The sequence below is a fragment of the Merops nubicus genome, unplaced genomic scaffold, assembly GCF_000691845.1.
Source record: "Merops nubicus isolate BGI_N331 unplaced genomic scaffold, ASM69184v1 scaffold5342, whole genome shotgun sequence".
Taxonomy (NCBI): Eukaryota; Metazoa; Chordata; class Aves; order Coraciiformes; family Meropidae; genus Merops; species Merops nubicus.
Genome location: NW_008592722.1, coordinates 1 through 12,353, shown reverse-complemented (window position 1 = coordinate 12,353; position 12,353 = coordinate 1). Strand labels below are relative to the sequence as shown.

The window sequence follows — 12,353 nt, the reverse complement described above, 5'->3', positions numbered from 1 at the left end:
GCCTCCCGGTCCTGCCTGCTCTGGAGCCACTAGAGGGGAGTCGTGAATCAGGCTTTGGGATCCTGTTCGGAGTTAAAATCCCCTTCAAAATATTTATCTGAAAACAGAGGCTGTGGCTGACCTCCCTGTCTCAGACCTGTTGCCCCTCAGTGGGAGCAGGAGGTGACACTGACAGTCCAGGGAGAAGCTGAGTGGCAGGAGAAAAGCTGCCGTCCAAAACCTTGGTGCTTTCCAGTCGCTTTGTGAAAACTGAGAGTCCTCTTCACAGGCCAGGAGGAAGCCCTGCCCCAGAGAGGTATTAGGCATGCCAGGGACAGCACCTTGGCCTGGAGGGAGGTGGACTGCAGATCCAGCCCTCTCCTGAGGCTCACCAGAGCCCAGGACTCCGGAGAGAATGGGCTGACCCTCTCTGGGACACTGAGCTCTTCTTGCTCACCTTACCTTGCTATTTGCCGTCAGCCCTGGCCCTCTGAGCCCCTGAACCCATGGTGAGGATGTCACCATACACACCTCGTTCTGCTGCTGCAGCTGTAACAAGCCCAGCCACCTCCAGCCACCACTTGGCCAAGGGGAATATGAGGTTTGGGTCATGGCTGGAGGGCTGGCACCTCTGGTGCCACTCACAGGGGCAGGACCAACTGCAAAGCAGCATGGAAGTCCTGGGGAAGGAAAGGCACCATGGCCCAAACTGGGGTGTCCCCATGCCTCTGTCCTGCTGTGCTGGTCTGACCTGGAGGAGTAGCAGCAGAGGGGCCAAGAGCTGTGCTGCTGGGCTTCCCTCAGCTGTTCCAGTCTCCCGAGGGGCAGGTGACACTTGAGGCTGCTGAGGAGCACAGTGAGGTTTGGGTACATGCACCAAAAGGCAAAGGCAGGACAGCTCGATGCGTCGTTGTTGCCCTTTTCTGAGGCTCAGTGAAACACCAGTGTCAGAGGGACATGATGCGAGGATGAGGAGTGACGGGGGGAGGGTGGTGCTTTTGGGCAGCCTTTCCCACAGAGTTCATCCCTAGGAAGTTCCCCATCCCCACGTGCCAGCAGAGCGTGGCTAGGCTGAGCCTGCACGGGGCCCTGGCTCGTCCTGCTGGAGTTGAAGCACCAGCTTCATGTGCCATGCTGGGGAGCAGCATCTTTGGGCTGGCTCAGGCCCCCCAGCAGTGCTGCTCTCGGTGGCTCCCTCTCCTGTGCCACATCCATGACATGCTGCCAGCATTGACCCCTTGGCAGCAGTCAGCCTGGGCTGGTTTCTGCTCACTGCAAGCTGGACCTTATTGTTTTCTGAGATGATGATTGTGTTGAGAGCCCTTGGGAGGCTTGGGAAGAAGGAGCACTCAGAGGGCATAGCAAGGCAGGGCACAGGATCCCAGCAGAGTCTGGGAGCTGCAGGGAGCAGGTACACAGCCTGGCCTTCTGGGGATGGAACCCAGAAAGGACAAGTCCCTGCTGTGACCCAGAAAACTCTGAATTTCCTGACTGAGAGCTTTCCTGAAGGAAGGGAACACAACAAGCTGAGCCAACCCTTTGTATTCTGATCCCAGTCTTTATCTGTTTTCACATGGTTTATTTAAAACCCTTTCTTGAAAGTAAAAGTTCTCTGGTCTTGGGATGACCGTTTGTAGGGCAGAGGTGTAAGCAGTCCACCTCGAAGGCCTCATCCATTCAAGGTAACAGTGTATTGTCCACCGGGGCTGAGTACCTGAGGCTGAACCTTTAAGATCCCTGAGTGCTCCCTGAGCCAGGTGTGCAAAGCAGCCTTTGGCCCTGCAGCCTCAGAGAAGAGGGAGGAGAACATTTTGCAGAGCTGCTAAGCCTCTTCTGCACTCCATTTTCACCCTGCCATTATTTATAGTTGTTTCAGATGACAGAGCAGCCCTTGAGTGGGGTCAGTTTTGGGCCCCTCAGTCCAAAAAGGACATTGAGGGGCTGGAGCATGTCCAAAGGAAAGCAGCTGGTGAAGGATCTAGAACCCAAGTGCAGTGAGGAGCAGCTGAGGGACCTGGGGTTGTTGATCCTGGAATAAAGGAGGCTCAGGGGAGATCTTCTGGGTCTCCACAGCTCCCTGGCAGGAGGTTGGAGCCAGGTGGGGGTCAGGCTCTTCTCCCAAGGAACAAGTGACAGGACAAGAGGAAATGGCCTCAAGTTGCACCAGGGGATGTTTAGGTTGGATATAAGGAAAAAATCTTCCCCTCAAGGGTTGTCCAGACCTGTCCCAGGCTGCCCAGGGCAGTGTTGGAGTCCCCATTCCTGGAGGGCTTGAAAGCTGTGGAGATGTGGTGCTGGGGGACATGAGTTAGTGGTGACTGGGCAGTGCTGGGTTAATGATTTGACTTAATGATCTTAAAGGTCTCTTCCAATCAAAATGGTCCTGTGATTGACATAAGGAGCAAATCATGGCCATACCACCACAACAGAATCTGAGCAGCAACATCTGTCTGCCTGGTTTTGCATCCCTCCAGGAGACTGATACTCATGTGCTCACTGGCATCAGTCCTCAGCTGTGGATGTCTCTTGTAGGACAGACTCAGCCCCACTGTATTTGACGGCATCTTCTTTTTTCTTCCAGGAAAACCAGAGCCTCTTACTTGCAGACCCAGCATCAGACCTCTGGAAGGCCTATGTGGATTATTTGGATGAGATAGTCCTGGATGGATTCTTCACTGCCATTGAGTGCTCGCTCAAGTACCTCCTGGAAAACACAGGTGACTGCTGGTTCTTCTCCCCTGCTCACGATGGCTGGTCCAGTGCCACCAAAGGGAGGTTTCTCTTTCGTGCTCTCCCTCATGCCTAAGAACTGCTCACTTCTTCCTGTCTTTCTGCTGTGCCTCCTGCACAGTCTACAGCAAGTGCTGGGGCAGCCTCCAGACAGGGAGGGTGGCTCCATCCCCCCCGTCACTGTCACAAAGCATTTCTCAGGGGGAGGGTTAGAAATGACTCTGCACCGTTTGCAGGGATTAATAGACAGACAAAACTGAGGCATCATCCCATCAGCCATCCCCTGCCCACCCATATACCAGGCATCAAGGTGATGCCATCTTTCATTTGTGGAGAGTCTCAAGAGCCAGTGCTCCTGATGAAGGCATGAAGGAAAAATCTCAGTCAGTCCCTGAGCATGAGGAGATGAGGTAGAGTCAGGAGTCACTAAATCAGACCTCCTGCCTGAGGCCACCATGGGGTTTGCTCACTCTGTTGAGAGCAGCTTGTGTCCAGCTAAAGCACATCTCCAGGAGCACTCCCCTCCTGGGTGTGGAGGCACGGAGCTGGAAAATTGCATCCAGTTCTTCACCACCTTAAAAACCCACACATAATTTCACATTTGCATTTGGCTTCAGTTTCCAGTTGCTGGTTTTTTTTCTTGCCTTTCCCCACTAAATTAAAGAGCCTCTTGGTTCCTGTTGTTTTTCTCCTCTGTAAGTACTTAGGCACTGTAATTGTTCAGCTCTCAGAGTCCCTTTTGATTAGCTAAAGAGCCTGGTCTCTTTAAGGCTTTTCCTGCACAGCATTTTTTTCAAGTCCTTAAATCACTTGTGCCTCATCTGTTGTGGGTAGCAGAACATCATCTAGTTTGCCAGCACCTCCTCCACGTTGTGTGCAGCAGACACCATGTCACTGTCTGCGACAGCACCTGCCTGGTGTCCCTCTGGGGCACGTGTGTGTCTTGTGGTGGGATTTTAGTGGTGGCTGAAGATCACTTTTCTCCCCTTGAAAAAGATCCCGGCATTTCTGATCTTCCTTACCAGATCCCAAGGCAGGGCTCGCTCCCCTCTTTGAGGTGCAGCTGGATTTGGTGATCCCAGACTTGATATTTCAACCCTCCTTGGACCCTGGCACAAACGATGGCTTCTATGACATGGTGGAAGGTCTTCTCAACGACATCTACCGGATCTCGTCACTGGTGCCCAGGCTGGCTGAGCACAGCGGCTTCCTGCACTACCAGGTGGGTGGCTGTTGTCTCCTTTTAAGGGCTCAGGGCAGGACCCCACGGAGCAGAATCTGTGCTCCCCCTCCCTATCCCTTAGTTTTCCCCATATGGAGAGATAAACAAGGGAAGTCATGAGTAAGAGAGACTTTGCACCGACTGGAAGTTAATGAAAATAAAGGATGTTGTTTATCAGGGAACAGAAAGCAAGAAGGAAGGTAGATATATACACAAAGATGGAGGGAAAACAAAGTAAATACAAGATGTGCAAAACCCAATCTCGGCTGGTGCAGGATTGCTCGGAACCACGCGGATGCAGCCCCGCTGCGCTCTCCTATGGGAGCACCCACCTCCTGCCCCTTTTATAGAGTGTGGAGAGGAAGGGGGAGGGAATAACCGCTTCCACCCCAGGACCCTCTGGGTCCTGGTTGTTATCTGTCCTGCCCGTCAAGCCTCAAACCACAAGAGCTGTGGAGCTTTCTCGGGCGGCGTGGCGGCGAGGAGGCCCCGGGCTGCTCCCGCCTCACCGCGCTCTCCTCTGCTGTCCCAGGAGGACATGGAGGACATGGCCGACCTGGCCAACCTGCGCCATGAGCTGATGGGCCGTGTCCAGGCCGCGGTGGCCGCCTGCTGCGAGTACCGCAGCACCTTCCACCGCTACTCCTCCCTCTGTGTGGAGGACAGGACGGAGCTCTGCCGCCAGTTCCTCCTCTACGGGCGCGTCCTCACGGCTGCCGAAATGGAGGCCCACGCAGAGGACGGGGTCCCCGAGGTGCCTCCCACGCTGCAGCAGTTCAGGGAGCAGATCGACTCCTATGAGAAGATCTATGAGGAGGTGAGTCGCATCGAGCCCAGCAGAATATTCCAGGGCTGGATGAAAGTCGACGCTCGGCCTTTCAAGGCGTCCTTGCTGAACGTGATTAAAAGGTGGAGCTTGGTGTTCAAGCAGCATCTCGTCGACCACGTCACACACAGGTAGGGGCTGTTCCTGCCTCCTCTCCCTGGGACTGGTGCTGACCAAAGGGGGTTTCACGTGTCTTGGTTGGGCTGTATTGTTTCACACCAATAACCAAGAGGCTAATACAGGAGCAAGAGAAGGGAGCCCATGTTGCATTTCAACATCTCCAGCCCTCTGTGTCTTCTGTCCCCTGGTCTCTGCTGGGAACTGGTACAGCTGAGAGCGTAAAGTGGAAACAGTTCTATGGACTTGGTACCACTGACATCCCATGAGCTGATGCTCCTAGGACCTGCTGCGTGGTGTTAGATAGGACATCTGTTTGTCTCTTCATCCTCATCCATCAAATCTAATCTCTGCCTGGGTATGTGATTACTTTGTGAATTTGATATTAGTCATTGGTAAAGAAAGAATATAATCATTAAGGTTGGAAAAGACCTCTAGGATCATCATATCCAACCATCAACCTAACACTACCAAAACCACCAAACTGTTTCCTGAAGTGCCACGTCTACACATTTTTTGAATCCCTCCAGGGATGGTGAGTCCACCACTTCCCTGGGCAGCCTGGGCCAATGTCTCACCATTCATGCCTTGAGATCCTTGCTCTGTTTCTAAGCACGCTGCTTTTCAAAAAAGCATGTAATTCAGGTTGCCTGGCATGAGCAGTCATGGGGAGGTGATTTTAAGGTCACACAAAGGAGGAGTTAAGGTGTAAGTCTTGAATTAACATATGTTCCCTGCTCGGTCACCAGGCCCATGCAGGGTGATGAGTCAGGTGGTTTATGTGAGTAGTGGCAACTGGAGGATGCCACAGGTCTGGAATGCTTACACAGAGTGTCTCTGGACATTTGCAGCAGCGGAGGGTGCTGGGTAGGGTGGGTGGGGTGATCTCTTGTGTTCTTCTGAGCACCATAATTCTGTTAGGTAATCTCTGTGCAATGAGGTTTTTGTGATCTTCGTGCTGTTAGGAACTCTTACTAAGAGTCCCTGACTCGGCAGTTTAGTCTTTATTAGATGAAGTATTTAAGGATACATTTTGGCCCAACAGCAGCCACAGAATTTAAATGGGTGCCTAAAAAGTGTTTCGAGAAGAGAAAAATGGCTGTTCTGGAAAGGCCCAGAGATCCAGGAGCCTATCATGCCTCTCCCTACAGTCCCCAGTAGCTGGTGAGATTAAGAACAGGGTAAGCAGGTAGGGAAACTTCCCTTGAACTCCGCTTTCTATTTCAACACCTGGATGGATTTTTTTTTTCTCCCACAGATGTTTGGTTGCTTTTTTTAACTCCTGTGAATTTTTACCACCTGCATCCTCCTGCAGTAGGGAGTTACACTGTGATATGAGGCAGTGTGTGAACAATCCCTGTTGGTTGTAGCTTTGCAACCTGCCAGGTTCACTTGTCGATCTTGACTTCTTGTATTGGAACAGATGAGATGAACACTGTCCTTTCAGACTCACTCTCTCCAGACCACTCCTGAGCTCACAGGTTTCCATTATACTCCTCCTCAGATACCTTTTCTCCAGCCTGAGAAGTCACAGCCTCTTCTTTGCAGGTAGCTGTACCACACCTACAGATCCCCAGAGCACGAGCTGTGGTTCTCATGCCCTCGGCACATTGCCATGCAATGGGCAGGGTTAGCCAGGCCTTCCCCATGCCCACGTCCAGCTTCCTGGTGTCAAGCGGAGCATTATTTCAGCAGCTCTCACTTTGTGCTTTCCCACTTTGTGTTGTGTAGCTTGGCTGACCTCGATGAGTTCATCAAAACTGCCGATAAAGGTTTGAGCAAAAAGGTTGAAAAAGGCAATTATGATGGTTTGGTGGAGATAATGGGTCATCTCCTGGCTGTTAAAGACAGACAGAGTGTCACTGATGCCAAGTTTGAGCACCTGAAGCAGACCATCGACCTGCTGAAGACATATGAGCAGCCGCTGCCAGAGGAAGTCTATAAACAGCTGGAGGTGGGTGGAACCTCGTGGTGGACACACCAATTTGCCAAGGAGCAGATGTCAATGAGAGCGTGAGCTTAAGAGCATTGCAGGAATATTTAAGCCCCCGCTCCTTGTCATTAGAGGGCCTCAGTGGATAGTGTTTTGCTATTATGGGATGTGCCTTAATAGTTCTGATTTTTTGAGTCATATTGAGATTTTTCTTTTAAAGCAGAGATTAAGCCTTTTGTTATGTATGAAAAACATAGAATTGCCTGTTCCAACTCCCAGCAATTACTCTTGAAAAAAATTAATGCATTTTCCAATACATCTGTTAATTAGGGTGAATTATAATTATTTTTAAATAAGCCAGTTCTTGGCAACTGTGGAGATGAGAGGATAATGCTGGCAGAGGAGTTGCCTTCTCATAGGACTTCAGTCCTCCACTGGGTCTGTAACAACAAATCTGCTTGACCCAGAGGACATCACTGGGAGCAGGTTATGAAAGTATTTTGGCACCTTTCCACATCTGGCTCTGATGAATCAGTTTTTTTTTTTTTTTTTTTGTGAGTTCCTTTCGTTTCTGGAAAGGGGAACATGAGATGGAGGTTAGAGAAGACTGTGGGGTGCCAGCCTGGGGGAACAGGAGACAAGCACTGGCAACAGCTGAGATGCTGCAGTGGAGAAGCATGTGGTGACATGCTGATGGGCACCCTGTAGTCACAGGGTGCTGTGGGCAGAGGGGTCTGTAGGACAAAAGGTTTAAAGCAGGACCTTTGGGGTAGATGTTTCTGCCTTATGTGCCTGTACAGCAAAGGCTCCAGTTGTCAGCTGCAGGTTTGGATGGGAGCTGAGTGGGGTTTAGCAATCCCCCTGGTATCTCCTTGTGCAGCCATGACCTGTGGGTGATCAGGTCACCAAATCTGGAATAGTTAATGGTCATAAAGATGCTTAGGTCCCTATAAATTCCCTGAAAATCAGGGGACCTGCATTGGATGCTCTGGCTGCTGCAACAGCTTCAGTCCAGCATAAAATGTGGTGCTGCGGGGAAACCAGCTCTGCCAGTTCCTCTGCCTGAGAGCTGCTGGTTTGGTGCCTATTTGTGCAAGTACGTTCAAACAACTGATTTCTGTTTCTGATAGAAGAAATGAGTCATGTGGAGCAGCCATTCAGATGCAGGAGGTTAACAAAACAGTTTCGTTCTTTCTGGCCAGTGACAGCAACATGTAGTTGAATGATTCATTCACTCCTGTATACAGTTGGAAAACCAGAAATAAGTTCCTCTAGGGACTGCTCCCTCCATGGCCATGGAGATGGGTGGGCTGGAGCTGGTAGCTTGTATGAGAAGGACAAGGAATCGGCTCCGTGGGTGCCCTGCTGTGGTCATGGAGAGGGATTTCTACTGAGACTGGAATATAAAGTGCCAAAAAGAGACCTCTCAGGAGGGACTGGCCTTGCTCTGGCCATTTCTGCTGCTTCAGAGCTGCCTCTGGGTTATTCCTCTGTTTTCCATAGTGTTGGTGGGCCTCTATTAGACTCTTCAGTTATGTGAAGTGGGATGAAATGAAACCCAGAGTCTTTCTTGTGGGCTTGCACGGTACATGGGGAAGCCTGCTGCCCGAGAGCAAAGCACTGGACTGGAGGGCAGCAGGGCCCTTGCCTGGTGTCACTGTCTGGGCCTGGGACATGGCCCAAGAAGCCCAATGAGAAGAAACGATATTCCTTTCTGAAGCAAATCCCATCAGAGGGTGGAGCCTCAGCAGTGCTGCATGCTTGCAGCTTAGACCTGAGGAAGAAACCAGCCTTTTTTAGTACTAATATTATATACACAGGCTGGAGGGATTCACCCCAGAGAGCTCTCCAGAAGTCCTTGAGGTTTAACATCTACTCTAAGAGCTGACAGGAGATTTCTCAGGCTCTGTTTCTTAATTAGCTCTGGGAAGCTGGACGACCTGATGATCATCCATGGCCTGGTCTTCTGCCTTCAGCTGCTCCCAGCAGGCTCCGGGTCCGGTGGGGTTGGTGTTAGGATCACTGTTCTGTCCCAAGCACTGAACCATCCTGGGAGCCCAGGGTTGAGTCTGGGACCCTTCTTGAGAATCATTGAGCATGTTTATACAACCAGAGCAGCCAGTTGTAGGGTCTCAAAAGTAAGTCTTCAAAACTGTGACTGACTGGGAAGTTTCCTCCCAACTTGTGTGTTGAGCCTTTGCATCACAACAAAGCTTCCTTACGGTTTTAGACATGGGATCTATTGTTTTTCCTGCTCTGTGATTATCCATAAACAGAACAGACGTGTCGTGTATCCAACAGCAAATGCTGCCTTACCAGCCTTTAAATTCCGCTTGCAGGAGCTGCCAGAAAAATGGACCAACCTGAAGAAGCTGGCGGTGGCTGTGAAGCAGCACGTGGCCCCTCTGCAGGCCAATGAGATGACGGCTCTGCGCAAGAGCTGCGCGGCCTTCGATGCCGAGCAGCACCGATTCCGAGAGCGGTTTCAGCAAGAAGCACCCTTCAGGTACGGGCAAGTTGTAGAGTCAGAGGAGCCCTGAGGAAAAAAAAGCTTTTTGGGATCATCTCCGCACGTCCCACGGCCGTACGCTCGAGGCCGTGCGTACATGTCCTGCTTCCTCCCAGTGTGGGATCTGTCTTGCTTGGGGGGTTTTTGCTTGTAATGGTTTGAAACCTGCTGCTCCTGCTGGGTGGAGATCTGAAATCTAAAACGAGGAGCAAGCCTGAATGAAAGGGGCTTATTCCTGTTCTATTCCCACTCCCCTCTTCCTGTCTTCAGGACTTCCTGCTGGGGTCTATAAAAGAGGCGAGAAGACACGCCTCTCTCTCTCTTGCTCTCTGCTCTTCCCCTCTGCTGGGGTCCTGGCCGTGGACACACTGCTCTGCTGCTGCTTGTGGTTTTCCTGTGCTGCACGTGGCTGTAGCCATCTTGGAACCTGGGCCTGATCTACAGACTCATTCCCTGCTTCCATCTACATCCAAGGATTGTGCATCCACCTCAATCCAGCGAGATCCAGCACTGGGGAGCCTCAGCACAGCATTTGGGTTTTTTATTTTTGGAAGTTTAATCTTCCTTGCTTTGTTATTATTATAATCCCTTTACCCTGTTAAACCCCTACCCTTCTTCCTTTACCCTGTTAAATAATATATTTCATTTTGTTAACTTTTCAATTGGTGCAAAGCTTTCATTACCCCTGCCTTCCTTATTTACCTCTCTACCTGTGAGAACTAAGGGATAAGGGAGGTGGGACACAATTCTGCTTTCTAACCGGGACAGTGCTCCAGTTGTGCTCCAGTTGTGCTCCAGTGATAGCAAGAGATGGAATTTGGCTGCTGAGTGCACAATGTTGTTCTGAGGTGACGTCAGTAGTGCCGTGTGGCTGCACCATCCATGTGTACTACAGACGTTTCATCTCTGCTTTGTCTCTTCCATGCACTGTTTGTTTTATGTTTTCTTTAGAAGCTGTTACAATATCACTTAGGATGAATAAACATTTCTTTCTAGGTTTGACACCAAAAAGCCTTATCAACTGCTGGATGCAAAGCACACTGAGATTAAACAAATGGAGTCAGCCATGACCTTGATTTATGAATCAGCTTGTCTGTTTGAAGTCATGGTGCCAGATTATAAACAACTGAAGCAGTGCAGAAAGGAGCTGTGTCTTCTGAAAGAGCTCTGGGATATGATCTCCCTTGTGAACACTAGCCTTGATGAGTGGCAGACCACCAAATGGGTGGACATTAATGTGGAAAACATGGATCTGGAATGTAAAAAGTTTGCAAGAGAGATTCGGAATTTGGATAAGGAGATGAGGGCATGGGATGCTTTCGCTGGGCTGGACAGCAAGATTAAGAACATACTGACGTCCCTGAAAGCTGTGGCAGAACTTCAAAATCCTGCCATTAGAGAAAGACACTGGAATCAACTGATGCAAATGACAGGTGTGAGGTTTGTGATGGACTCGGACACCACACTGGCTGACCTCCTGAAGCTCAAACTGCATAACTTTGAGGATGAGGTTCGTGGCATCGTGGACAAAGCAGTGCAAGAAATGAGTATGGAGAAAGTCCTGAAGGAGCTGAACATGACTTGGAGCACCATGGAGTTTCAGTATGAGCCTCACCCCCGGACGAACATCCTGTTGCTGAAGTCAGATGAGGAACTTATTGAAACTTTAGAAGACAACCAGGTGCAGCTGCAGAACTTAATGACATCCAAATGCATTGCTTTCTTCCTGGAGGAAGTGTCTGCGTGGCAGAAGAAGCTGTCCACTACAGACTCCATCATCTCCCTCTGGTTTGAAGTGCAGCGTACATGGTCTCACTTGGAGAGCATATTCATAGGCTCAGAAGATATACGGGCACAGCTTCCCAAGGTATGAACCCCCAAATCCTATTTTTCCTGTTTGGGAAGTGTGGAGGAAGAACCTCCATCATACACACCTGTAATGCCAAGTTCCCCAAAGCAGGGCTTTGCTCCCACTGCCTTGCTGTTGGAGGCTCCCTTACTGCTGCAGCCGTTGCCCCAGTGCTGCCCCAGGGTGGTTTTGTGCTGCGGGTTGTGCTTGAGCCACTCTGAGAAGCTGATTTTCTCCCCTTCACTGCTGCATAGCAAATACAGAGTTCCTGGAGACTGGGTGTGCACTGAGGAAGCTGCTGGCTTCCTCCAGTGCTGCAGGTGTGTTCCCTCATTCCTGTGAGGAGAGGGAACTGGGATAATTACTCAGACATTGCAAATCATCGAACCAGAGCTGGACCAGGCAGCTTTGGCAGCATCCCCCTCCCTTCCTTCAGCACTGGTGCAGGGAGACAGCAGCTGTTCTCCATCTCCTGCATCGGAAGATGGAAATGAGTTGTCATTGGTGACCCTCTCAGGGTTCCCTTCGAGGCCAGCTTCCAGCCTTATTCCAGATTCCCTTCATTACTATGAAAATCTTCCAAATTGGTTCCTGGTGCTGCTGGACCACTCGCAGCCATGCTGGGGAATCCCAGAATCCCTGCATGATGGGGTTGGAAGAGACCTCTGGGGATCATCTTGTCCAACCCCCCTGCTCCAGCAGGGTCACCCACAGCAGGGTGCCCAGTATCACATCCAGGTGAGTTTGGAATCTCTCCAGAGAAGGAGACTTCACAGCCTCTCTGGGCAGCCTGCTCCAGGCTTGGGTACCCTCCCAGAAATGAATTTTTGCCTCCCGTTTAGATGGAACCCCCTGGGTTCCAGTGTGTGCCTGTTGCTTCTTGTCCTGTCACTGGGCACCACTGACAAGAATCTGGCCCCAGCCTCTTGATCCCTGAGGGCCCTTTAGCTCTTGATCAACATTGATCAGATCCCATCTGAGGCTTCTCTTCTCCAGGCTGCCCAGCCCCAGGGCTCTCAGCCTTTCCTTGGCACAGAGATGCTCCAGGACCCGCAGCAGCTTTGTAGCCTCTGCTGGAGTCTCTCCAGTAGTTCCTTGCCTCTCTTGAACTGGGGAGCCCAGTATTGGCCACAATACTCCAGATGTGGCCTCACTCAGTCAGAGTAGAATCACAGAATCATAGAATCC

At 50.9% G+C, this 12,353-nt stretch overlaps 1 protein-coding gene across 1 annotated transcript in view; it reads left to right on the top strand.

Annotated features, from left to right (window-relative positions):
- LOC103768091 (dynein heavy chain 9, axonemal-like) overlaps window positions 1-11,183 on the top strand; it is a gene marked incomplete at both ends in the record, with an annotated part of 11,687 nt that extends 504 nt beyond the window's left edge. Inside the window, 6 exons of the mRNA XM_008935222.1 lie at window positions 2,561-2,696; window positions 3,735-3,931; window positions 4,464-4,888; window positions 6,606-6,828; window positions 9,147-9,313; window positions 10,313-11,183. Of these exons, the coding sequence (XP_008933470.1) occupies window positions 2,561-2,696; window positions 3,735-3,931; window positions 4,464-4,888; window positions 6,606-6,828; window positions 9,147-9,313; window positions 10,313-11,183 (2,019 nt within the window). The remainder of the gene's footprint in view (window positions 1-2,560; window positions 2,697-3,734; window positions 3,932-4,463; window positions 4,889-6,605; window positions 6,829-9,146; window positions 9,314-10,312) is intronic.
- Window positions 11,184-12,353: the final 1,170 nt, after the last annotated feature.